We start from the raw sequence: 27,456 nt of genomic DNA on the forward strand, positions 1-27,456 counted from the left end.
ATGGAATGGCCGAGCGCTTCATGGCGTCGATCAAAAAGACTATACAGAGGGCACGGCTTGACGCAGTTGATACACACCAAGCGCTATGCCGTCTGTTAAGAGACTATAGGAACACTCCTCATGAGGTCACGAATAAGACGCCCGCCGAGCTCATGTTCCGATATGAGGTGCGAACCCGCATCCCGAGAAGTGCGGCGCAGGCAGAGCCGGTTGACCATGATCTGCTCCAGAGAGATGCGGTGGCAAAAGAAAATGCGAGGCTCCGCACCGATGCACGAAGAGGAGCGGTGCCGCCGGAGTTCCAGGTAGGAGATGAAGTCCTGGTACAACAACCGACGGCTAGAAAGACAGACCCGCGGTTTGCTCCAAGCCCCATGAGGATAGTTGCAGTGAAAGGGACGATGGTAACGGCTGAAGACGAGAACAGGGCCGTCACCAGAAACTGTCAGCAGTTCAGGCAGTACGCAAGAAGAGAAAACACAGAAGGACCTCAGCGGGCATTCTCACCAGAACCAAGGTTGCAGAGGGATGATGAATGGTTTCCCCCGGAAGGAGACCCCGGGGACATGAGCCAGAGGGGAGCGACTGAAGAGGAGCCAGATCCTGGGACTCAAGGTGAGAAGCCGAGACGACTCATAAGGAAGCCGATGAGACTTGTTGAAGAGTGTTGAGTTATTGTTTGGACACAGAGTGTCAAGTTGATGTTTGGACATATTGTTCGGGGGTAGTGTTACCCGGGGCTTAACGGGTTAACGCTCACGAGCCCCCTCCGTTGGAAAGGCGGAGTAAATCTGGCTGTTGTGTTTTGAAGCCTTTGCACTTTTTCAGGGCATGATCTGGTAGGCCTATGTGTATGCTATGGTGTCCAGTCAAAGGACCTAAAACAAAAGAATCAAATACAATAGTGTTGAGTCAAAAGGACCGAAAAAAGAAGTTGAATGCCTTTTTTTAAATGTATATTTTTTGGGGGTTTCCGTATAGGAAAAAAAAGTGGTTTTTACAGCAAAAACAGGGGCACACCTTGCACCATGGCACTTAAAAAAAAAAATCAAACTTTTTGTTTCCGTCCTTTTGACTCGACCCTATTGCATTTAGATCCTTTGTATTCGATCCTTTGACCTATAACTGCATGCTATAGTCAAAGTCCATTCTAGGTTGGATTAGTGCCAAGACAGACAGCATGCTGTGGGAGCATTTTATTTGTCTAAATGGTTTTACATCAAAAGATTATAACTCAAAGGGGCCGCCACCATTTTGGTGTCTTTCACAGGTGCATGGCAACTACCTAAACCTGGGGGCCACATATCTGTAACTTAGTTGTCAAGTCGGTTACCAAGACTCACGCTTTTTGAGGGATGAAGCGTTAAGGCATTTAGACTTATTAACATACAATTCAGATGCTTTTATGAGCTTGTGCAGGGGGCACAAGTAAATGTTACAGTGGAAAAGAGGGGAAAGTGCAAACTCCTGGACAGCATGTTAAGGGGGCAGGATTGTTGACTGTACACTGGGTAGTGAAATAAAATGAAGCTAGCCTTTTTTTAAAAAAAATCTGTCACACTCCAGAGCTGCACCTCCTATTCCTGATAGAGTTGGAGGAGCAGACCATTTATTTATTTATTTTTGCGGCACTCACACAGCCCGCGGGCATCGAGGCACTGTTACAGGAATTGTTTGTTTTTTAGTTGCGTAATTGTTTTTGTCTTAGTTGCGTATTTATAATGTGCTTAAATACCCAAAGGAGTCTAAGCGCGGACCCGGGGATCAAACCTGTGTTTCTTCATGCCGTCTTGCTTCCAAGGCGAGCACGTTGCCACTGAGCTATCCTCCTGGGGCATCATGGTGTATGGTAGTGAATGATGGAGATGATGGTGGTAACCCCCAGAGGAGCAGGCTGACCCTTTACTGGCCAAGGGTCTATTCTGGTGGCATCCTCTGGCAGGGGTTGAGTGTGTGCATGGTACGGTTCATCCATTCATGTGACAGGTGGGTTCTTACCTTGCACCATGGTACTTCATGATGGTGAAAAAGATGCTTCTCAAAGTTTTCTATGGTGGAGAATCATTGCAACTTCTCTACTAAGAAGGTGGATACCATATAAAACATTGCTCATGTCAAGGTGGGAGACATGGCTGGTCATTTTGGGTTTTCCATTCCAAGATAGCGGCACAGGTTGTGGGTTTTCACATGGAAGTGGTGTCCTTGGTACTCCTTATGAACACTGGCCAAGCAGTGAAGGAAGATGAGTCGCAGTGCTTTCCAGCGTGCTCAGATGTTAACCAGCATGTGTTTCTCTAAGCAAATTATTTTAACTTCTAGTTTTGTGTTTTGTTTTGGCCTACTGCAGCCTCTGGAGCCCTCACTATTTGCATCTGTGGGGCCTCCTCTTATGAGCAGTCCTTCTGGCCCACGCCTCGAATACTCCTCACCTCATGAGCCTAAAGACGTCTTTTCCTATTCCAAATTCTCCTGCTACTTGCCAGTCATCTTCCTATATTTGCCTATCACCGGCAGAGGTCTTTTTGTGCACCTTGAATGTTCATCAGTGGAAGTACGTCCACAAGTTTACATCTTATCTCCTGGTCCATAGGAAATGAAAGTGACCTCGCTCCACGTCCAATAAGAAGGGCCAAAGGAATAGCTAAGGCTATCAATTAACATTCCCCAGAAATGAATGACCTTTCTCAGTGTTGAACATGTTGTCTATTAACACAGAGGAGCAGTAATAATGCACTGGAGTGGTTTCGTTTTGAGAGATGCATGCCTCTGTGTGACTTGATATCCACACGCTTGTTTCTAAAGTCTGGTATAGGTTTTGCTTTTTGGACTATGTGGTCTACTGTATCCTGCATTGCAGGGTAGGAGTAATAGAGTGGACCATAATCTCCAATAGTCTTTGGAAGCCACATACATGTTGAAGCATGTCGTTCAGCATTGGGGGACCATGCAGAAGACAGAGATTCTAGCCCGAGTGTCTATGATTGATTTGATGCAAAAGAGGCTCTCTCCCTGAGCACATAGATGGCAGTCTGTGTTTTACCAGGGAGACCCTTTATCACTATGTAGGCTAGTGGAAGAAGAGAACCGGTGATGGAGCTTGAAAGCAAATTCTCTACACCAGCCATTTTCTGATCAAAAGCTGAATCCATGTGCTTAGAGCAACATTTGTTTTCTTTGAGATAGAAGTCAGCAGGGCAGAAAAGGGTGGATTGTACGGAAACCTCTTCTTAAGACTAAGTTCTACCTTTTGAAGCTTTTTGAGGGAATATCAGAAAAAACCATAGTGTTTTTAAAAATTAGAAAATGGTGATCATTTTCAAAGCGCGTGCTTATTAAATTGGAAAATTGAGCTAATGAACAGAAGAGTACAATCAATACATTTCACTAGTTTGAAGATAATGGATCTTAGGCCACTTCTCCAGATCACTAAACGATGTTCCATTGAAAACAGCTGCTTGATCTTGCCACACTTTTTATTTCGAGAGCGGTTTGGGATCCAACACAGATAGCATGATGTGGTGATAGGGGTTGTGGGGACAAGCCTAGTTTGTCCATAGGTCCATCAAATCATATGCCAGTCTGGTCTTTGGACTACTGTCTGGACTCAGATGGTGCGTGTGCACACTTCACACTTGTCATAGTTCTTGCAGCCAGGTGGGCACCATTCCCTTTGGTAAGGCAATTAATTGCTCGTGCAAAAATGTACATATGGCATGGCCTCTTTTGGATTAGCTGGGCCTTGGTGGCAGCTCTCTGCCCAAAGCTCTAATTCTTGGATGTTTGCATGCCTACTTGCTAAAGATATCTCCATTATGAAAAGTTTCCTCCCACCCTAGGAGGTGTAAAGTGCTATGTAAGCAGACAACATACATACAGACTTGTTCTGAGGGTTTGATATAAAGTATCAGGGAACGATTCAGGCATCATTAATGTGGAAGGATTGGAGTTGCTAACTTGATTATTGAGGACATCTTTTGGGATTCATTCATTGGATTAGAGCCACTGTGACTGGCAAAAGAGGTGGAATGAGTACAACTACTAGGAGCATGAGAGCATAGCACCCCAGGCTCATTGCAAGCCACTTGCCAGGTTAGGGTGGCCATGTCTTGTCACCAGGTCAGCCTCTTTCAATGAGTCACACAAGCCGCAGTCCTGCACAGGTGCTCTATGTGTTGCTCTCCAGTACTCTTCCGTGAGTCTTTTATATACCTACCCTTTCCGAGCAATAGAGATAGAGGTAGGACACAAAGTCAGTCCAGAAGAAGTTTGCACCAAGTGGGTTAGAGTGAATGAAACCAAGTTTCCTCCTAAAAGAAGAAGATGTAAAAAGTACAGGAAATGTGCGTTCAGCCCTCATTCGACTCATGCAAACTATTTTTATTGCATTTCATTTTGTTTGTCTTTCTAGCTGTTCCTCAACTAAAAGTGCAATATTAGCAACAGGACAGGGGAAAAGCCCATGTTGCTGCCCTGCATACCATGGAAATGGTAGGCATACTCCCGAACCTCAGCTCCAATGCACGTTAATGTATTCAGGGAAATTATTTTACTGCTTGAAATAACACTGAGAATTGAACAAAACTATCCAGTGAATGCTTAAAGGATTGGTGACGTTTGTGTCTGGGGTAAAAAAGACTACTTGCCATGGGCGAGAGGGGTGCACAGATGTAGAGGTACACTCAACCCAAAACGATTTTTAGAAATTAAGGCACAGATGCAAAGCAAGAGGTTGCATCTGTGCCTCCATTTCTAAGAATCGTTTTGGGTTGGGTGTAGCTCTACTTCTGTGCTCCCCTCTTGCATTGCATCCATTGCATCTGCGGAGGGAGGGGGCAGGGAGAGGGCAAATGAGACTGTTTGCATGTCTCTGAGTGTGTACGTGGTGAGGGTGAATGCTATCGGCGGGGAACGGAGGCGTTGAGGGAGGGAACTCCCCTGAATTCTAAGGAAGGAAACAGCATAGAAGGGGTGGGGGAGTGTGGGGTTAGGTGGGATCACCTTCTTGGGGGGCTTTGCGGGGCTGGGGGGTGGTCAGTAGAATGTGATAATTTGGCATTTTGAAGACCACACAATTGGCCAAAATAAATCGGTCTTTTTTGTATTTGTTCTTTAAAATGCACAATTATCACATAAACCCAGTATGGACCTTTCCATACTGTTATCCTTGTTCAGTGTAATAGCATTCAATGGGGCAGTACTTGCAGAGCTGCTGTAACTCCAATGATGCAGAGAACTGGGCATCTATAGAGACAGTAACAGCAGTTCTCAGCAGGGCTGTGTAATCTATATGAGCCAGCACTTTCCAGTAGAGCTGCCATATTTGAAATGGGGCAATGCTGGTACTCCTCAGTTAGCTGGCTATACTCTTGATGGGGTAGTACTGCTGTTTCCAACAAGGCTTCTATAATTGTAGAATCTTCTCAGCAGTAATACTATGCTTTTGTTGAGGCAATGCTAGTTCATCTTAGTGGGGCTGCTATACTTTTGATGGGACAACATCAGCACTTCTCAGTTGAGCTGCTACACTCTTACAAGGCTTAGCACTTCTCAGCCGATTTATTTATTTTTATTGGTTAATTATAATGCACGTAATACCTAGAGGTTTCTAAGTGCGGACCGAGGGATCGAACCTGTGTTGCTCCATGTCATCTTGCTTCCAAGGCGAGCACGTTGCCCCTGAGCTATCCTCCTGAAGATCTGAAGTACATTTAATGATACAGAACCAAAACTATTGAGCAGGTCTGATTTCATCTTCATCAGAATAACTCAACACTGTCGTGGTTATACAAGAGCTAATATATTTAAAGGGATGGAATTACTCCGAATGTAGCAGCACTATTCAATAACCCAAAGTTCTTAAGCATAGTTAATGTGAAAATACTACACTTCTCACCGTTGGGACAGTACTGCCACTTCTCATAGAGGCTTCTACACCTTTTATGGGGCAGCACTGATCCGGCCTACTGGACAGCTTCACTTTTAATGGCACTTCTCAATAGGGCTGCTATACTTGAATAGGAAATGACCAACACTACCCCGCAGGGAATTGCATACTCTTGATGCCACCGAATCAGCACTTCCACCCACCACAGCTGCTTTATTTTTAATAGCACAATGTGTGTACTTCTCAGCCACTCTGCTTTACATTTAAACAGACCGAATTGTCATTTCTCAACAGGACTGCAACACTATTCCATTGTGTTCTCTATGTTGAGTACTTCTTCACCACGAATGTGGATTCATGGCACTCTCCCAGTGTCTAAATAGTAGATCTGGCTACATTCAATTGGCAACAGGCATGTCCAGAGCTGCCTGCTGTCCATAAGCTGCCGCTCAGGATTTTGGAAGCCGTCATGGGGCAAGAGATAGAAGGCGTGTGCCTGTAAGATATCAGAATATATAATTGTCTTCCCAGATGGGAGACTGACTCCATTAATATACATGGGGTCCCTGAGATGACAAAGAGTGAAACTGTACATTCAATACTGAGATTACCAGCAACAGGTGATACTATGCTCCAAGGCGTGAGGTGCCCACTCAATATATCACACTGTTTAAAGGTGTGAGACCCATCCTGAATGCTTGGCCAAAGAGCCTTGCCCAGAATTTCACACTGAAGTGAGCATGTGATCCGGGGTCTGCAGCCCTCACACACAGGCAGGGGATTCCCATGCTCCCACTTGCGAGATTTGCCCCAAATTAGTGAGATTGTGCTCCAAGGTAGGAGGCACACGCATAGTTTTTGCTCTGAGGTTCGACACACTCACAGGATGGGTTGGCATTTCGTTCTCCCATCCTACTTGTGTTGCTTTGCCTTTTGAGGGCTACTACAACCTGGATGATTATAGAGGGTGGAGTGGGGGCAGTGATGGCCTGCTGGAATGCAACTGGAAGGCTGAAACCTAACCTCCTTCTTACTTGACTTTAGTATATTCAGTACAAGCTAGCCAATGTTTACACTGTTCTGCGCCCCAACCCCTTGCACCAAGTTGGCGACTACGTGCAAATGCCGTCATATAACTGCCGGTGATTTCACTTCCCACATTTGGGCATCCCCCCCCCCCGGAAATTCATAAGTCAGCTCCCCTGCTACTTGCTAGAAACCTTGAATGACATTGGTGTGATTTAAGTGAAAGTCAGATACAGTATTTGAAGACCATGCTTGTCTAAATAATTTGTATCTCATGCCGTCACATTCTGAATGGATCCAGGCTCTGCCCACGCCATCCTTACCTTATTTTGAAGAATGTATTCTGGCTCTGCTTGCATATCTGCGACCATAACATAACATAATATTGCTGTAGCATTTGATCAAGCTCTTCTTGCATCTCCCTGGCCATAACATAACGTAACATAATATCCCAGCTGCATGTATTCAGGCTTAGTAGTTGCATTCCCCAACTTCACCTGCTGCATTACGGCGACCATCCTGGCTCCCAGTCTGTACTCACCTGCTTTATCTATCCAGGCCCGGTAGCCGTTAAGCTCTCTCTCGATCTGCTGCTGCCTGCGCAGTTTCATGAAGGCCCGGCGGTTCTCCACTCGCTCTCTCTCTTTGGCAAATTCCCTGCAGGAAAGGAGGTGAGAAATTAGCTCAATACACAGAGTTGTGGAAAGATCAAAACATGGATCCAATAGTACCAACCACTTCCCTACAGGGATGTTCTACTTTCGGGATCGATGGGCAACCCCATTCTACCCCATACCACTACCATTCTGCCCTTTATAAAGGGCTTAGTTTACTTTCGGCAATGCCCAAATATGGTGTTGTGTATGTAAGTGGTGAAGCAGGGTCATTGCCGTGTTCTGTTTCTGAAAGGAAATGCATGGATTTAGGTATTCTCCATCAACTGCAAATATGGACCTGGTGGAGGAACATCAAGCATGTGCAGGGGCGTTGCTAGGGGGGGGCTAAGGGGCTATAGCCCCTGATCTTTTGGTTGTAGCCCCGGATAGAATCTCAGGAGCTACAGCCAAAAGGCTAGCTAGCCCCCAGTCCCAACAGTTCCAACATCAGCTTAGCCCCGGGTCTTCTCCAGACCTAGCAACTCCCCTGAGCATGTGGTCCACTCACTATGAACTCATGCCGCTGGAAGCTACGAGCCTCTGTCTGGAAGTGGTCTGACGACTACGAAGGACACCTCGGGATCTGCTTGGAGATCTCAAGAGTGCCTCGGTTCTGGTTCCTCCTATTTGGGGTTTGGATATTCAACATGGATCACGCCCAGTCTTCTCTTGATTGGTAGCGGAATGTGCTTTTCCCAATAAAATCGATATAGCATTGATGTCTTACGTTTTGCTTCATGTTCTAGTTTTGACTCCACTTCTATGGCATGGTCATACTGCTGCCTCCTTTGGTATATTCGATTTTCCCAGATTACTACACAACTGAACTATCCCTCGATAGGCGTGAGCAGGGAAGCATCCTTTCACAGAGATGTAAATGCCATCGTTGTTTCGCAGACAGCCATTTAATTTTCCTGCCAACACTTTAAATATGCATCTCCACTTCTACCCTTTCTGACAACTTCAGAAAAGCATTTACATGATGTTACTGTTCCGACAGCCCCAAGGAAGGCCGAGGGGATTGACAGGGCAGTTGTGAATGGCACTGATTGAGGTTGGGAAGGAAAGGCAGGAATCCTTCTCTAGTTTCTAGGCCAAGTTGAACTAAAACTGTTTTTGGGGCTACCGTGTACGGGGATCTTCCAGCCACGAGCCTGTCCTGTGAAGGCTCGTGGCAGTTTGCTGCATCCCTCGTGCAGCGGGTCATGCAGAGGCATCCTTTGAATGCCTCTTTGCTGCGCGCTGCTTGGGGGACCGCCAGAGAGACGGTTGCTTCCCTGGATGGGGGAGCGGCTACCATGTCGGGAGCATGCTACTAATAAACCTAAAACATACCTACTGGTTCCAGCTCCTTTCTTATAATGTTTCCTGCTCACTTGGGCCCACAACATACCACCTTGCTGATTCGCACAATTTGCTGTCCACTTATCTGTAGTACGGGGCAACCAAAAAGGGTCGGTGGTCAGCGAAGCAGCCAGGCATACACAGCCAACATCTGCTACGAGAGAATTAAACAAGGCCAGGTACATTTCGATCCTGATTAGTGTGGGTTTGGGTGAAGTGGCATCCCAGTGTGACAGGAAGTCAAAAAAGATTTTTCGTTTTTTCCCTTTGGTATGACTGAGTTTAAGAACAGGAGTTCTGTCACATTGTGTCTAGGCTTAGAGTATACCCACTACTCTGTTAAAAATAATGACACAAAAAATGCCACCACACAAATTGCGCCAGAGGTTCAGATAGAAACACTATAATGGTTAATTTGCCCGTTGGTTGACACGTGTTCCGGCCCGACCATGGCCTTCTTCAAAACCGTGCGAAACACGCGCCAACCAAGGGGCAAATTAACCGTTAAAGTGTTTCTATATTAACTTGTGGTGTAATTTGTGCGGTGGCATTTTGTTGTGTCAGGTACATATCGACTTTGTTCCCATAAATCCATCCATTCAGATTCTTTGTGGTCCAAGTCAACCAAGAGTCTTAACCCCCACCCTATTTCTTCTGAGTATTAAAGAAACTTCCCAGTTACTGGGTAAGTGACTGTCCAAACATTCTTAGAATAGCCCCTTATTTCCAGTCACACTATTTGCCAGGCTCATACGACTCAATTTCAGCTTCCCCCCCACTCAGATGAATGCCGCTATGCGAGCCTGCTTCCTTGTCCCAACCACTCACCGTTTACATTTCGCATGCTAAGAAAAACTTGCAAGCTGGGCTACGAGGCATTGGAAGGCTCTGGATCAGCATGTATGCTTGGGGTGGCCCTTAGGATGTTTGCTTAAGCAGCTGCTAGTTCCAGTTCCTGAGCTCCATTCCCGCCACCAGTCTTTCACCTTTCTAGAGTTGGTCCTTTCCATTTTTTTGCAAGCCTGGATGGCAGCAGTTTTACTTGCAGAGCTGACATTTCCTGTTCTACTAGGGACCTGTCTTGCTTCAATTCGCTCTGTGTCTGTCACTTTAACAGGAGAATGCTGCCCATGTTGGCTTAAAGGTGCGTTAGCTGCAAATGGTAATATATGCATACTTGATAGTGTGCCAATAAATAGTGTAAGCCCTGGCGTGCTCATTTGCGACAGAAGCCCTTTGGGGGCTCGGGGGAGTCATCTTGCTCATGTTCCTCAGTGGCTTCCAGTCTGCCAGCTCTGTGATCCTTCTGGGGGCTGAGCAGCGAGGTAGTCCTTCTTCGGAGGATGTGTCATATCGTAGCTTCTCGGAGTACACTATTCCTTTAGATCATCAACCTTCATGGCTGACAATAGAATTTTCTAATTCTTGGATGGGCTGCCTCTGTAGGATCATCCTCTCACTGTGCAAGTGTTCAAATACTGGACTTCATTTGCCATGGTGACACTTGAGTCAGGAGCCTCGGGTGCGTAAAGATACTCTGTACTAGCTTGTAGGTTACAAGTAGTAAGTTACAGGTACACTAGGGACACAGGTAGGTCGTGTGCACCAAGAGACATCCACCGGCACCCTCTCTCTCAGCTAGGCCCACGTCCACTGACACTCTTGGAACAGCCTGCACATAGCATTCTCTCAACGTTCTGCATCCAAGCACTCATAACATTCCAAGCTCACATAGCAACAGGAGGGAAGGCAATTACAAGTCACGACATGTTGCCTGCTGTCTGCCTCCAAATCATAGGAAATGCTTCTAATATCAGGCTTTTTTTTTCCAGATCTCGCAATTAGGAGGGGGAGTAACCAGTAGTCTTTTGCAGAAGTACATCCTTGGCTCACGAGTCATAGCTGTGGCTGGACAATTAAGGCCTAAATATTATAGGAAGGTCCACTGATCCGACACCAGTTAACACAATGTTACCAGGCCACTACTGCTGAAGTTCAGCATTTTTGGCTATCCACTAATCCGGCTAAATCTGAACACTCTTGCCAAATTCGGCAAAGATTTATTGACATATTCATGCAAAAGGAGTGCTCCAAAGAGGATGAAAAAGGCAAAAGTCTGTCCATTGTTGGGTGTCCTGACCCACGTTTGAGCTATCATGCTGCAACATTTGGTGCTGTGGGCTTAGAAAATCCAAGATGGCCAAAAAGCCCACATGTGCTCCAAAATCCAGGAGAACCACGCAGTTTGTGCACACTAAAATGGTTGCCTAACTTGCCACCCACCAGTGCGAGCAGGATGGGCTGGGGTGCCATGAGTGAAATGTGTGCCAAAGGAAAAACCGCACTTTAAAATTACCTTTGGTTTCTCTGAATGCCAGCTCAAAATGCCTATTTTCAAACATTGCAACACATCCAAAAATCTCACTGAACACCAGCGGACATCTGGCAGAATGAAGTATGTGTGCATACTAAATCTGGGAAGTTGAAGAGCCCCAAAACAATGTTCATAACAAGACTGGCTGAGCTCTGCAGGTCTGCAGCAGCCTAACTGAAACTGGATTTAAAACTACCAAAAATCGAAAATGTTTAAATTAACTGAGTGACCTACTTTTGAGTGTCACATAGTTTGTAACTGTTAAAATGTCATAGTTTTGAACTTAGAATCAGCATTCTAGCTGCATATGTAAAAATTGTTTGACTTAAACTGGGGAACAAAAAGTGACATTTTACCTGAAACCTGGTTAAGGAAACTGGAATTCTGCCAGACAGCTACCCCCGTCAGGAGTGGGGGCTTGCCCAACAAATGCATTCCCAGGCCTGGCTGCATTCTGTTGCTCCTGCCAAAAGGAGGTCACACACTCTCTGATTGAATTACCAGGGGATTGCAAGAAACTAAAGAAAGGGCCCAGGCAGATGGTTTATTAGGGTGGTCGTAAATGGCTTCCTTTTGAATAAAGCCCTGCATTGACTCAGGCAGATGGTTTATTGGGGGGACCGTAAAACAGCTTCCTCTTGACAGAAGCTGGGAGGGGCAGGGTCTCTGAGCTTGGCAGAAACTGGATAAACTGGTTTCTATACCATGTGACCTGAAAAGACACACCCCTGTTGGCCAGAATATGATTCCAAGAAAGATGTATGACTCACAGTGCGGACTTGTCAAAATTATTTAAATGATACCATAATTCTTGTGATTTTTCGGTGCACGTTTTAAGATGCGTTGGGAATTTGTGTGATGTTCTGGGGCAAAACCCCGCTATTTATTGACACCACAGACTCTGTGTTTAAGCTGGAGACATGGGAATTTACTGGAGTATGTATGGACAGGCCGTGTATATGTGTATAATTTTTAATGAAAAACCAATGTTGCAAAACCAGTTAAAAAACGCAAAATGGGACGGCGCATGCGCGCGCGACGCATGCGGAACTAAATACATCGGCTCCCGGCAGCCACTACTATTATCCTGACATTTTTTCCCTTTTACTGGAATCAATCTCGCCTCAACCGCCCGCCAGCGGAGGCGGACCAACTAGAGCTGCTGGCGCTGCACTCCGGAGAAGAACCGGAGCGGGAGACGCCAGAACCAGCCCGCGGACCGCTGGCGGATGACTCGCGGCCATTGCGGCGCGGGCGAAGGAAGAGGATCGCCCCTCCCCCCCTGAGACGCTGATAACGCTGTGGCTCCCAGGCGAGGTCGACGCTTGAAACTAGACCCCGCAACGCTCTCCAGGCGCCGTCGAGTGGCCGCTGAGGCCCCCCCACCTGCTCCACCCTCGGGACAACAGTTGCTCGCACACCTCCCGATCTACGAAAGAAACGCATCCGGATAGACCTCGCGGCCTGGGCCTTGCACCGTCAGCCTTCCCATCGGGGTCTCCTCCCCCCTCATCAGCAAGACTGCAATACCTGGGGTCGAGCGGCAGCAGGAGCCGTGAGCTGCGCTCCCCTGCTGAGGGAAGACACGCTGCAAACAGAGGCACCCACGGCAAGGTACACGGGTGTGGGGGGTGGATGTTTTGCTTTGTTTACCCCCCCGTGACCCTTTTTGCAACTAGCCTGCTGCAGAGGCCACGGAGCCCGCGAGGGCCACAGCTGCGCCATAGACCAGCACCAGACCCAGTACGTTGTCACGACCGACGAGCCACAAACGCAGCAAAACGACACTTGGAGTGTGGGGACGAAAAGATCCTCTTCTCACAACCAAGTGAGCCCCCCCCGGTCCACGGTGGACCCCAAGACTTGGCGTAAATGGTGGAACTGCCCTGCCCCTCTCTTGGGACCACCCCGGGCGACTTAAATCATCGCTCGAAACGTAGTACTTGCGGGGGGCCACCCTATGCAGTGAAGACAGACGCTGGTCAGCCCACAACAGCGGATGAACAGGGGCACAGTCCTCCCCAGGAGACCCCTACGCACTTTGGCCTAGATCCCAGATACCACGCACGGGGGCCACTCTATATGCCGGAGATAGGCACGAGCCAACACCACTCCACCAAGCGAGATTGACACCTGCAGCAACGACGCTGCGGCCATCCCAAACGTGACTTTTGCAGAGGCTCGCAGTGTGCACCCTACGCAGCCTATACACAATCGTCTGCTCCATACAGGACCTCTCCCGACGGGGAGCATCCAGATCCCTGCTACACAGAGCCGCTCGACCAAAGCATGGGAAAGGAGAAAACCAAGAGGCAAACGCTACAGAGCAAGATGGATCTCTACACCGTGGGGGCCCCTCCCCAGTGCGAGCCTCAGCCCCCAGAAGAAGAGAGTAACCCTGGAGAACTCAGAGACCCTCCTATCTCTTTGTCAGACCTTATGAAAGCGATTGGGGACTCGAGGACATCCTTGGAACTTAAAATAGGCGGCCTATCCTCTGAGGTGTCCCTTATACGCCAAGACCTCTGCAACTTATCGACCAGGGTGGGGGAAGCGGAACAGAGGGTGTCTAACACTGAAGATGCGGTCCACCGCATGGAACAGCAGCTCACTGCGATTGCCCAAAAAGTGACCCAACTGGAAAACCGCGCCGAAGACAGTGAGGGGAGGGCGCGACGCAATAATCTCAGGATCCTCGGTATACCAGAGAAAGAGGAAGGCCCCAGCGCAGAACTCTTCTTAGAAGATTGGCTCATTCATATCTTTGCTCCTAAGAAGCTATCCAAATTCTTTTCCGTGGAAAGGGCACACAGAGTCCCCACCGGCCGACCAATACCGGGTGCCCCGCCCAGTACAATGATCGCACGCCTACTGAATTACCGCGACCGGGATGCGATCCTACAAATGGCAAGGGCCATGGGCCCGATCACATACAACGGCTACAAGGTCGGTTTCTATCCCGATTACACGAAAGAAGTCCAAAAAGCCCGCCAGTCTTTTGACTCCGTCAAGAAGAAGCTCCAGTCGCTATCCATCAAATATGCCCTCTTCTTCCCGGCATTGCTAAAAGTCCAGTATGAGGGCGCTACTCACTTGTTTTACAACCCCAAAGATGCATGGGACTGGCTTGAAACTCATGTCCTCACGGACTCCAGCGGGAGACGTGTGCCATATGGCCCACCCACACAGCGACCTCGACCTGGGAGACCCTCGACCCCTCGTTCCCCGACCAATGCGGATGACGACGCGTCAAGGACCCCTACGGAAAAAGGATGAATACCCTGTACTAAGGGGCCCAAACTCCAGATTGGTAGAATGGGAATGCTCACCTAGCGGCCGCCGCCCCTTAATGCGGCGTGCGCGTTATCACAGCTGGGTTATCCCGAAGAAGTTTATAAAGTTATAGGTTCAATGTTTGGGCGACAGGTGCTCCCAGTTGGGGGGGAAGTACAGGGTGGGGGGGAGTTCAAGGACCGTAAAGAAACCGAATCAAGAAACAAGAAGGCACGACACATAGAAGCACTGGCAAGGGAATCAAGTAATATCTATGGGCAAGACCACAGACATAATCATCATCGAGGCAGCAGATACACCGACACGAGACGACCCCCGGACGTCTCCCCCGAAAGTACAGCGCTGCACACCTCTCGAGTGTACATGACCGCCACTGATCCTCCCAGAAGCCCAGATAAGCGCCCCACGCAGATAGAATGAACTCCAACAAGGTAACCGTGCTCTCCTGGAACGTCAACGGCCTCGGCTCCAGCATAAAGGTAGACTGGTGCTCCAGTACCTTAACCGTTACTCGCCGGACATTGCCCTTCTAAATGAAACACATTTGCTAGGCACGAGCACAAACTTTTTCGGAAGGTCCAACTACTCTCACACCTACCAAGCTGGATTCACGACAGGAGCTAGGGGCACGATGATCCTTGTCCACAAGCGAGTCCCCCTGCAGGTCAGGAAGGTCAAGACCGACCCCCGGGGCCGCTATGTTATGATACTGGCTGACATCTGGGGCGAGAAATGGGGCCTCACTGCAATTTACGCCCCCCCTCACAGACGAAAGAACTACTCTCCGAGCTACGGAGCCGGTTACTGGAAGATGAGGCCGATGTATGGGTGATTGGCCGGACTTTAATGAAGTGATGAACACTGCAGTCGATAGATCTCACAGGAGATCAGGTACCTGCTCTGCCCCCACACCACTCGCCATGTTCGCCGAAGCTCTGGGAATGACGGACACATGGCGCTCGCTCCACAACAATGAGGCTGGGTTCTCCTTTTTCTCTGGCGTCCACAAGTCATTCTCCAGAATCGATTATGCCTTTATCCCCCGCAGTATAAATCACAGGCTCCTTGACGCTGAATTCCTCGCAAGGGGTATTTCGGACCACTCTCCGCTCCTATTGTCCATGAAGAACTCCTGCCGTGGTCCGGATCGTAACTGGCGCCGGAAAACATATCACCTACGTCTCCCTGAAATTGCGGAGGAACTGGAAAAGAAGACAACAGAATATTTTGAAAACAACGAAGGATCAGTGGATTGCCCGATCTCGCTCTGGGAGGCGTATAAGACTGTCCTCCGCGGGGAAGTTATCTCGGAAGTTTCAGCCTACCAACGACGACAAGTCCAAAAGATCAAAGAGGCAGAAGCGCGTGTCCTGGAGTGCGAACGGCAAACCCTAGAACACTGCACCCAAGAAGTGAAAGAGGATCTGCTTACAGCACAAGAGGCCCTTAGCAACCTGGCTCTAGACAACGCACGGATAGCCCATCAGTTAGTCCGGAGCCAAATCTATGAATGAGGCGACAAGGCGAATAAGACACTGGCCTGGTTGGAACGGCGCGAACAGACCAAGGGACACGTGCGGGCAATTGAATCTCCAGATGGAACACTCCTCACAGATGACTCCGACATTGTTGCGGCATTCGCCGCCTACTATGAGAAACTCTATACTCCACCGGCCGAGAGCCCGCCTTCCGAACCCGCATGCTACCTTGACCAGATCGAGATCCCGAAGCTCTCTCAGCGCCAAACAGACCTCCTGAACGCCGAAATTACTGTAACCGAGATGCAAGAGGCGCTCGCACAGCTCCTACCTGGGAAGACCCCAGGTCCTAATGGGTTCCCTACAGAAACATGGAAATGCCTCGGCGGTTCACTACCCTCCCACATGCACCGTATGTTTCTACGCAGCAAAGAGCTGGGGGCACTCCCCCCTGACCTCAGGAAGGCATGCATAATCGTCATACATAAGCCCGGGAAACCCCCGGAGGAATGTGCCTCCTATCGCCCAATATCCTTGATCAACGGCGAAGCCAAGGTCCTCGCAAGAACACTAGCCAACAGACTACTGCAAGTTATAGAGACCCTTGTCCACCCCGACCAATGTGGATTCATGCCCAACAAATCCACCCGCATGAACCTGCGTAGAGTTCAGCTGGCGCTGAGCAGAGCCAAGGAAATACCAGCCCCACTGGCCCTCCTGGCAGTGGACTTTGAAAAAGCATTTGACTCTGTAGAATGGGAGGCTTTGTGGGCAATCATGGCTCGGATGAACCTGGGGCAAACGTTTATATCGTGGGTTAAACTCCTGTATGCACACCCGGAGGCCATGGTAAGGGTGAACGGCAGGTCTTCTGGATCATTTCCCTTGGGTCGGGGTACGAGACAGGGGTGCCCCCTCTCCCCGCTGCTTTTTCTCTTGGCCATAGAACCTCTCGCAATTGAGCTTAGTGCTAACACTAATTGGACAGGGTTCGCCTGGCATGGGGGGGGAGAGGACCGACTATCCCTCTACGCGGACAACCTCCTCATATACCTCAGTAACCCACGCACTTCCTGCCCGATTGTTTCCCGCATCCTTAGGGAATACCAGCGCTTTGCAGGCCTTAAGGTAAATGAGACCAAAACCATTTACTTCCCGATCCAGGGCGGCGAGTCTGCAATCCCTGAAACCTGCCCATATCATGTCTCCATTAGAGAACTTAAATACCTGGGTATAAGACTCGACCCGACACTGGGTGGGTTCCTGCAACTCAACTTACAACCAATAATTGACCGGTTCAATAGGGACACCTCCCACTGGCAATCACTCCCACTATCACTAATGGGCAGAGCGGCGCTATTCAAAATGATGACCCTCCCCAGACTGTTGTATGTACTTCAAAACGCCCCCCTTGTCATCCCCCGAGACACCTTCGCACTCATTGACAGATGCCTTCGCACACTGCTGTGGGGAGGGAAACAACCCAGGATCGCCCTTGAAATGCTGCAGCGATCAGTGTGGGAGGGAGGCATCGGTCTACCATGCATACGCACCTATTACCTTGCAGCCCAGATTGGGGTGGTAAACGACTGGATACACGCAGACCCCACACTACCCCACATCCGCCTTGAAATAGAGAGCATGACCCCACTAACCCCACTACAGATCCTGTACGCCACCCACGACCAACCCCCGATGTTACCCAAAATGACACGCCATATTTGCCGGGCCTGGCGGGATGCGCACAAACTAATAGGCTGGAAAGGTAAACCAACACTATCTCAACCCCTATGGCACAACGCACTCCTCCCGGAAATAGTAAAGATGGGCTCCTTCGGTCACTGGTGCGTAAAAGGGATACACACACTAGCGCATGTGATACAAGAAGGCCACCTCCTTGACTTTGAGGCCATGCAAGAGCAATTCGACCTCGCACCCATGGACCGGTTTCGACATGCGCAACTGGCCCACGCCATCCGCACCCAATTCCCTGATACGACAACCATACCCCCCTGTACTCCCATTGAGACCAATACCCTTCCGCAATGCATTGCCTCCAAGGTCACTTCCACGCTCTATCAAGCCCTTAACTCCTTTGGCGCGGCGCAGCTAGATGGGCTCAAGGAAAAGTGGGAAAATGACATAGGACAAATGGAACCAGAGGACTGGGTAGAGGCATTAATGTCCCCTAGAGAAATTGGTATAGACTCTAAACTCAGACTTATACAACTGAGGATCCTCCACCGCACATACTATTCACGTACTGCCATGGCCAGATGGGGGGGACTGGAAGACGGGACATGCCTCAGATGCAAAACGGAACCTGCCACTTTTTGCCATATGATATGGGACTGCCGAGTCTTACAGGTCTTCTGGGAGAGCTGTATTAACATGATCTCTGCCACCATGGCGACACCAATCCCCAGGGATCCCAAAATGATACTGTTGGGAATCCGTGGTGAAGTAGATCTCTCGAAATATGAAAAAATATTTCTGGCACTGGCATTCGGGGCAGGCAAAAGATTAATCGCGACTAGCTGGGGCTCTGCTGACCCTCTATCTGTGAACCGCTGGAGCAATGAGTTGGACAGATGCGCGGCCTCGGAGCGCCGGATTTATAATGCACGGGGTTGCCCCCGCAAATTCAAAAAAATATAGGGTAAATGGCTTGACGCTAACTGAAATGTGCCGATGAAAATAGAAATGTACTGTTGTTAACATTGGTTACCTGCCTTATCCCACAAATGTCTGATGGCTCTCGGCCCTACAGTTTTCCTTTTGCTTTTTGAAATTGCTTTACCACCATGATCTGATGTATGCCTTTGATTTATGTCTGTTTTGTTGTTGTATTATTAAAACGTAATAAACAGAATTATTAAAAAAAAAAACGCAAAATGTTGCCAGTTCTGAATGCGAGCTCTTAGAAACATCAGAGTTTGAACAGAGTATACCTCATGTGATCCGTGATGGGTACATGTAATTTCAAACCACTGTGTATCTATGAAATATGTCTTTAGGTCAAATATAGATTTGTGTGTAATTTGACAGGGGAGTGTCCTTTCTGCAAGCCATTAAATGACATCATTCTGACACACAATCCTGTTCTCCAGTGAGAACGCAAAGAATTGTCCAACCTATCAGAACTCTGAAGGGGTTGGGCCTAGAAAGCTAGCCTCTCCACCCACTTTCAAAACACATAAACAGAGACTGCTGGGACAGGTAGAGACATTCAATTCCATTTGCTGCGGAGCATGCTGACCGACGACTTCACATCCAGAGACCCTACACTTAGACTTCCAAGCTAAACAGAGACTACAGAACTTTGAACCAAGAAAGCCCACTGCAAGCAAAAGTATTTGTCAGCAGGCCCAAAAATCATTTGCAGACTATCAACAGCCGGGCGAGCTGTTTGAATTCCCTGCTTAGAACATTGCCGGGACCGGTAGCAGTGTCCAGGAGCCGTGCAGATCAGCGCTGTGTCCGGGGAAAGCGGGACCAGGAGCCGTGCAGACCGGTGCTAGACCAGACCAGCAGAACCCAAGATCCAGGAGCAGTGCCGGTGACCCAGAAAGCAGAGCTGTACTCGGAACCGGAGACCAGATCGCTGTGAAGTGCTGTGCGCAGTGACCGGATCCGTGACAAAGTCGCCTTCCTGTCCAAAATCTCTTGTGAGTACTCAGCAAAACTCAGAACATATCCCTTAGTTTAATATAATATAATTCAATCTATTTAACCTAAGTAGAACTGTCACCTGTCATTTTCTAGCTGCAAGCTGTAACCTGTCGCTTTGAACTTTTAAAGTTTCAAATCCGAAAAACTACCTTTATTTAATCGTCCGTATCTCTGGAACCGCTTGGGCTAGGAACTTGGTTTAACTTTCCTCTGAAAGCTTAGAATCTCAGATTTTCAACAAGTTTAGAACTGACTTGCTACTCCTTATAGATTTGCCGTAATCGTGATTCACGCATTCACGAATTTTGCCGCGATTCGCGATTTGGTTAAAAATCCAGCCACGTGTGAAAACAGCAGCTTCCTTGCTTTCCTTTGCCAAAAGTTCGTTTAACCTGCTAGTTACTCCTAGATCCTTGCTAAAGTGAGCCTGAACTCATATTAACTAGATACCACTCACCCTGAACCTCCTGAAGGGAATTCAAAGTATTTTCAGCATATTTCTAGCTGCATTGTCACCATATTCAAAGCATTTTGCCTGTGTTTCAAACTTCTGTAGTCTAAGCTTGCTGGGGTGAACTGAATGACATTTGATTGCATTTCTAAGAACTGTGTGCTCTCCTCTTCATTTCCTTACATTGCATAAGGGGGGGGGGTGGATTGCCAGAGAAAAGTGATTACATTGTTTTGTTGAAATCATATTGAGTATTTTCTGTATTGCATTTTCATTCAACATTGCATCCATCTGAAACTAGATAAAGCATTCTCTACCACCTTATTCTTCTGTTCCTATTCCCAAGCGTGCTACCTCATCCTTTATACTACTCCTGGGTAATCAAATCAGTTTATTAGTAGAACATTACCCATTGTTGTTAACTGCTCATGTTCTGAAGTGTGATATTAATTATTAATTTATTATAAAGTGTGATATATATATATTGTTTACATTCTCAAATAAACCGTTTAAACTTGCAAAACAGAACTACTTCTTGGCTCAGTGGGGTCAGGGGGGTTCCAAGAGAGGGGTGTTATATAGGGGTAGTCATCCAGAACTCATGAACTGGACATAAAGATATATCAATAAGGGTTTCCATTCAGTATCCCAGACTAGGCATTGACTTAGCTGTAGTGCTGGATTGAATCCTCTTACAAAGTGGGGGCTCGAGCCGGATGTTTGGGTTAGATCTATCACTTGTGCAGATTAATACAGTGTGCCAGCTGACCAGATACACATATCCGGTCGGATCACCACGCTGTGTTACGCTGTAAAGCACTCCTCAAAGGAACGCTCTAAGGAAACGGTCTGTTTTGCAAAAATAAAATACAAACTTCTGTAAATCAGGAAGGAACTCAAATTCCAGAATGACGACACTGGTAGACATCAAAATAGCCAGAGAGCACTTCTTACATAAGCTATTTGTGAGAGGTGAGTGGACTCATCAGGACCAGACAGTCTGGTTGCAGGTAATCGCACCCCAGATCACTGAAACAGGGTCAGAAATATGGAGAGACCAGGGTCCCTTACATGTGGCCCTGAGTGAACTATATATGTCCCCTAAGGCCAAGGATGAGCACAACAAGATTGCCAGGGTAGCGGCATATTTATATTTACATATGGGAGCCATGCATGACAAATGTGCTGAAGGCCAAGATCTGGCGAGTAGGCAACTGCTGGCATTACAGAAGGCCCAATCTGATCTGGACTCTTCTGAGTAGAGGCTGCAGAGGAGCCAGGAGTCAGAAAATGATAGTAGGCAGTATATCATTAAAATAAAAGAGGACATGGATATACTGCAACAGGAAAAGACAGACCAGGATACCAGAATTCTGGCTTTGCAGAAGGAGCACCAAGACAGTTTGGACTCCTTGCTGCAGAGCAGGAAAAAGCTGGAGCAACAGATCAATTTCAACAGGGCATGCACAGAGCAGGTAGCCACCCTGCAAATCCAACTAGACAGAGAGAAAGAGGAAAGCAACAGATTGATTTTGAAAGACCTGGATACCCAGGCAGAGTTTGATGAAGAATGCCAGAAAGCTGGTGCCTTTCAAAGGCAGAGGGACGTCCTGGCGTCACAAATGCAGGCTCTTGGTCAGGAAAGGGATACCTTAGGCCAGGAAGTCTGCCACTTAAAAAGGAAAATGGAAGAAAATCACCTGGCCCTCTAGGGACTGGGTGACCTCCCAAAAGAACACCAGAACTTGTTAGAGCACACCAGGAGGGTGGAGGAGGCTCTGGCAAGAAAGGAGCAGGCCAGTAGAGAAGGGACTCAGGAGGTAACCCTCCTGCAGCAAAGACTGGCCCAGTACTCCAGGACCAATCAGGAGGCACAGAGAGAAAATGAGGCTCTCTGTCAGCACAATGATAGGCTCCAGCAACAGGTAGCGATGCAGGAGAGACTGATAGAGTTGAGTAAGGCCTTAACTGAGGAACTGAAAGCGCAGGGGCGGATAGAGACCAGTTTGGCTGGGAAAGGGAAACTCCTGAGCATAACCTCAGGAGCCCTAGTACCAGAGGCCTTTATCTCTCTCAGTCCCTGGACTCTGCCACCCCCATGTCCCCTGGCGCACATGAGCACCGGGCCACAGGGATGGCAGATTACTATCCAGCCAAAAGCATGGGGCTCATAGGCCAGTACCACCCAGGTATGGAGGGGCGGGCATCTGGGTATGGGCACCCAAGCACAGTGCAATTTAGTGGGGAACCCCAGGAGAGTAGGCCCATTAAGGGCATCCTGAAAACCTCTGCCCAGTTAGGTCAGTGGGGGGGGTACCCATCAAATCCTGGCAGCGAGGAGGGATCTGAAGACTCCTCTGAGCGGTACAGGACACAGGAGACCAGGTCCCCACATTCTGCCAGCCACTCCAAGGCTCGCAGAATCCGGGAAAACCTGGAAGATCAGACAGGAACCTCTGGGAGCAGTGCCTCTGAGTCAGAGGATGAATGGACCAGGGTTACCCGAACCAAAAAGGCCAATAAGGCAAAAAGGGCCTTGCTTAAGGACCCATTGAAACAGATTAAGGCAATCAGGAGTGTCATCACGCCTTACCATAAGAACGCCAAGTACTCTGTTTGGGAATACTTGGAGCTCTATGAGCAAATGATGGAGACTTTTCATTTGAAGGACAGCCAAAGCTGTATCCAATATGTAAAGTGGACATTCTCCCCAGAGTACTCCAGTTTCTTTGCGGGGCTGGAGGACCAAAATCATTCAAGGTGGTCCACCTATAGGGTGGCCATATTAAAACAATTTTCTGTTCACAGAAATCCCCAAGAGGCTCGCAAGGCAGCCTACAATTTGCAATGTGGGGAGGATCAGGCCCCACAAGAATTTGTGCAAGAACTGAAACATGCTTTTGCGCAGACCACCAGAAGGGTGCGCACAGACAGCAGAGAATTTGTCAATACATTTTTCCATGCCTTGCCCAAATACATCATGACCCAGCTCGTGAGAGATTTTCACGAGAAAAGATCTTTAGACTGGGTCATTGAACAGGCTACCCAGATCTATGAGGTGCAGAAGCCCATAGAAAATAAAAATAATGCGCCCAAAAACCCCAAAACCAACAGCACCCCTGCTGCTGCCAAGGTGGCAGAGGTAAAGGTTGCCCCCGTTTTAGACGTGGAGATGGGGTGGCCTAAAAACCTACCTGCACCTAATAATCCTGAACCCAGAAATCCCTCGGGCCAGTCATAGACAGGGAGTCGAGGAGGTAGTCCCACAAATGGGGTCCCCCGCTCCCCTGACTATGTAAGTCCCCGCTACAAGGGAAACCGACCAATCCTGGGTTATGTGTGGACTCCTCCAGCCCAAGGGGGGGGGTCCAGCCAAGCACCTGACCCGGGGAACTTCCCTCCTAACTTCCCCCAGGAGGGCAGAAATTCTCCAAATCCTGGGCAGAACTTTTTCCCCAGGTATCCACCCAATTTCCAGCCCCAAAATCATCCATCCTTCCTTCCCCAATTCCCTGAGCCCAGACAACCTAATCCGGGAGAGGGGAGGCCAAGGGTGGAGGGGTACCAAAATCTTCCCAACCAGGGGTACTACCAGAGAAGGGATAGCTACCCTTCCCGGGATCAGCCCAGGGGAGAAAATAGAGCCCCGTATCAGCCTGAGCGGGTTTCACAACTTGAGCGCCAGGTCCAAAATATGGCACGAGATCTGGGTCACATACTGAGGGCTCAACAGAACCCTCAGATGAGCATGCCACCGGAGAATGCCCCAAACTCGGGACCTGGTGCTCCAGAACAATGACGGGGCAGCACCCCGATAACACACCGGTTCCCAGGGAGGAGGCACAAGGGGAAGGGGGGTGTAAAGCCTTGGAGGAAGCTTCCTTCCCAACTTGTAAACAGCCTCTGGAAAACCAGGAACCGGAAACAAAATCTCCTGCCCCTGAAAGCCTACCTCCCAAGGAGCAGAGGGGAGGTAGGAGAAACAAAGGACCCAAACAGACCCACTTTGTGGAGGAGGTACAGGTCTTCCAATTTGAGGGAGCGGGATCCTCAGAAGATCCTGGGAAAAGGATCTTCTCCTTCAGAGATGGGGGGACTCCTCCCAAGGAAAAATTGGTCCCCAGGGATGTCAATTCAGACTGGGGAGATATGGAGACTGAGCTACCGCCCCCCATCATCTCATCCCAGAACCCACAATACCGAAATCCCCTGGTTCAAACCCATCCTGGTGACTGCCTCCAAGAAGGGGGGGGGCGGCCCAGAACCAGAACCAGGGGAACCCACAATGGCTCTGATCTCCAGTTGCCAACTTTTTCTTTCAGATTCCCAAGACTCTCCACAGAATTCTGCCCAAATCTCTTCTCTAGCAATGTCCAAAACCAGAAAGTTAGCCCACCAGTTGTCCAAAAATGTGCATTATCTGTGCCCCCTTGAGGAGAAGGAGGGAAGATACTATGCCCCGGTACAAGTACAGGGGCAGGGTACAATTTTGGCACTGGTGGACACTGGATCCCAAGCTACCCTTCTGTCCAAAAGGGCCTTTGATGAACTAAATGCAGGAAGGGGGGAGAATTACCGTATTCCTCTCACCTCTCTTCCTGGACAACTGCAGAACTTTGACGGGAAGGAAATTTCCGTTGAGGGGACTGCAGACTTGAACATTAAAATTGGGCGACACAAGGTGAAACACCCGGTCATAGTAGTGACTCCAGAGGGCACCCCTTGTTTACTAGGGAATGACCTCCTGAGAAGGTTGTCACCCCTAATAGATTGTGTAAACAAGGTCCTCTGGACCCAGACTAGCCGACCAATAAAATTAAAACAGAGTGTCAACCATGTTAGTTTAAATGGCACCTGCCACATGGTTGAACAAAAATCTGACCAAGTAGAATTTCACTTCCAGAACAACCAGATTCCAGACGTGACAGTAATAGCAGTAGGACAACAGACTGGTGATGGGGGGGTCCTCTCTATTTCTGAAAATCAACCTTCCTTCCAGTTTAAGGTGGTATTCCGCGCTGGAAGGAAACACCCTGAAATTCTTTACTAATCCACAATCAGAAACTCCCACTCCTATAGTCCAGAAAGATGTGAAATCAGCTCAGAGCCTGGCTGATATTCAGCAAATTGGAGAGCAGTTGTTCATCCCTGTTCAGTTAAATGATGGGAAGGACTCTGTTCTCGCTCGAGTGTGTGAACAACGGTAAGAGCTTCATCAGCGAAGCCATGTTCCGCCAACTCCCAAAAGATCCAGCCATTCCCACATTCAAACAGATAGACAAATGGGAAATGGACCTGGAAGCACCTAATTCCAAACATCTCCTGCCAAGCAGGTGTATGCTCAAAATCTCCATTGGCAACAGGAGCATAGTCCATAATTGTTGGGTCGTGCGAGACATCACTGCCACCTTTTACTTAGGCAGTGACATTCTCAATCGCTTTGCCATTAGTTTGGACCTAATAAACTTCAAAGCTTGGTCCCGATTAGCGGATAATCCCATGGGCTTTGATGATCCAGAAAAAGCATTAAGGTCAGCTCAATTGCTACCTTATGCAGTTGAAATTCAGATCAAAGAGGAAGTCACCATCCCAGAAAGGACCCGACAATTCTCCCTGGAAGTGAAAGTTAAAAGAGGACAACATTTGAAAAACCCTGATGCTTACATACATCTAAACGCTTCTCTCCAACAGCAAGGGTTGGGGGTAAACCCAACTCCATTAGTCAACATAGAACATGACACCATTCTAATAGAGGTGGATAACAGCGACTTAAAGAGTATTACTCTAGCCGCAGCCACCATTATTGGAATGGCGGTTGATGACCGACATTTTTCCATCGATTTAGGAAATGAACTGTTAGGACCAATCCCCAAGGACTGTTTTGACAGTGACAGTGATGACAATACAACACCAGACAGGATTTTTACCCGGCATGGGGGGAACTTCCTGGTGTACACTTCCTGCCCCTATGGTAAGGAAGATGTGACTTGTGACTTCAGGAGGGATGAGGTGATTTTCCAGGTCCATGAGGGCTGCCTTTCCCACCTGAAGCCTCCAGTCCAAATCAGCACTCTGACCAGGGACTTCTCCACCCAGCTGGAGGAGGCCGCTGAGATAGCCAAACCAGAAGTCTTTCCAGGCTTCAGGCAGATGGTGGAGGAGAGAGTCAACCTAGCCGATGCCTGTGTGACTCTGGAACAAAAGCAAAAGTTGAAACAAGTTTTCTTGGATTTCCAAGATCTCTCTGCGGTAGACTCATATGACTGTGGTCGCACCAACATCCACACAACAACAATTCCCACGGACCCTGGAATGACTCCAGTGTTTGTGAAGCAATATCGTTTGCCTCTCGCATCCATGGAGTCCCTTACTGAAATAATTAAGAACCTGGAGTCCCGGGGAATAATCCGTCCAGTTCACAGCACCTTCAATAACCCGGTGCTGGGAATATTGAAGCCAAACGGCCAGTGGAGACTCTGCGCCGACCTTAGGGAGCTCAACAAACGGGTCCATACTTCCCGATGGCCTCTGCCCTACATTGACCAAGGGCTGGCCCAGATCCAGGGGTCACAGGTATTCACTGCAATAGACCTGACCAATGGATACTGGACTGTGCCTGTCAGTAGGGAGGACCAATACAAGCTGGCTTTTACCTTTGGGGGCCAGCAGTACACATGGACCCGGACTCCCTTCGGATACCTCAACTCCGGCAATGAATTCAACATTTTCCTACACAAGGCCATGCCCGACCTGGGTGCAAGGGGTAACCTGGCTTATGTAGATGATGTCCTCATCAAAAGTTCATCTGTGGAGGAACACATAGCGGAGATCCGTTATGTTCTGACCCAGTTGAGGGCTGCCGGAGCAAAACTTTCCTTTCAGAAAGCACAGTGGTGTAGAACCTGTGTTAATTTCTTGGGGCATGAGATTACTCCTCAGGGTCTCTGTCCCCAGGAAAAGAAAGTGGAAGCACTTCAGAAACTGAAAGACCCCACAACTCTGTGGGAACTAAGGAGCCTCCTTGGACTGACTAATTACAGCAGAAAGTTCATTGAGGGCTACGCAGAGATCACCAGACCCCTGATTCATCTCCTAAAGGGGGGGTTCAAGTGGGAATGGGGTCCAGAACAAGCCGACGCAGTAAGACAACTCAAAAGAAGCCTCTCACAAGTGCCTTGCCTAGCTTACCCTGTCAGAAACAAGGAGTTCTTCCTGGAGACAGGGTTCTCTAATACGTGCTTGACGGCAGTATTATACCAAAAGCATGACAAAGTCAA

The 27,456-nt window shown here is 48.5% G+C and overlaps 1 protein-coding gene across 7 annotated transcripts in view; it reads right to left on the bottom strand.

Annotated features, from left to right (window-relative positions):
* The window catches only part of CACNA1E (calcium voltage-gated channel subunit alpha1 E), a 3,100,882-nt gene that overhangs the window by 749,230 nt on the left and 2,324,196 nt on the right, over positions 1–27,456 (bottom strand). For all 7 annotated transcript variants that reach the window (XM_069641436.1, XM_069641438.1, XM_069641434.1 and 4 more), the window contains one exon: positions 7,452–7,567. In XM_069641436.1, the coding sequence (XP_069497537.1) occupies positions 7,452–7,567 (116 nt within the window). The remainder of the gene's footprint in view (positions 1–7,451; positions 7,568–27,456) is intronic.

The sequence above is a fragment of the Ambystoma mexicanum genome, chromosome 1q (genome assembly GCF_040938575.1).
Source record: "Ambystoma mexicanum isolate Mex_15411 chromosome 1q, UKY_AmexF1_1, whole genome shotgun sequence".
NCBI lineage: Eukaryota > Metazoa > Chordata > Amphibia > Caudata > Ambystomatidae > Ambystoma > Ambystoma mexicanum.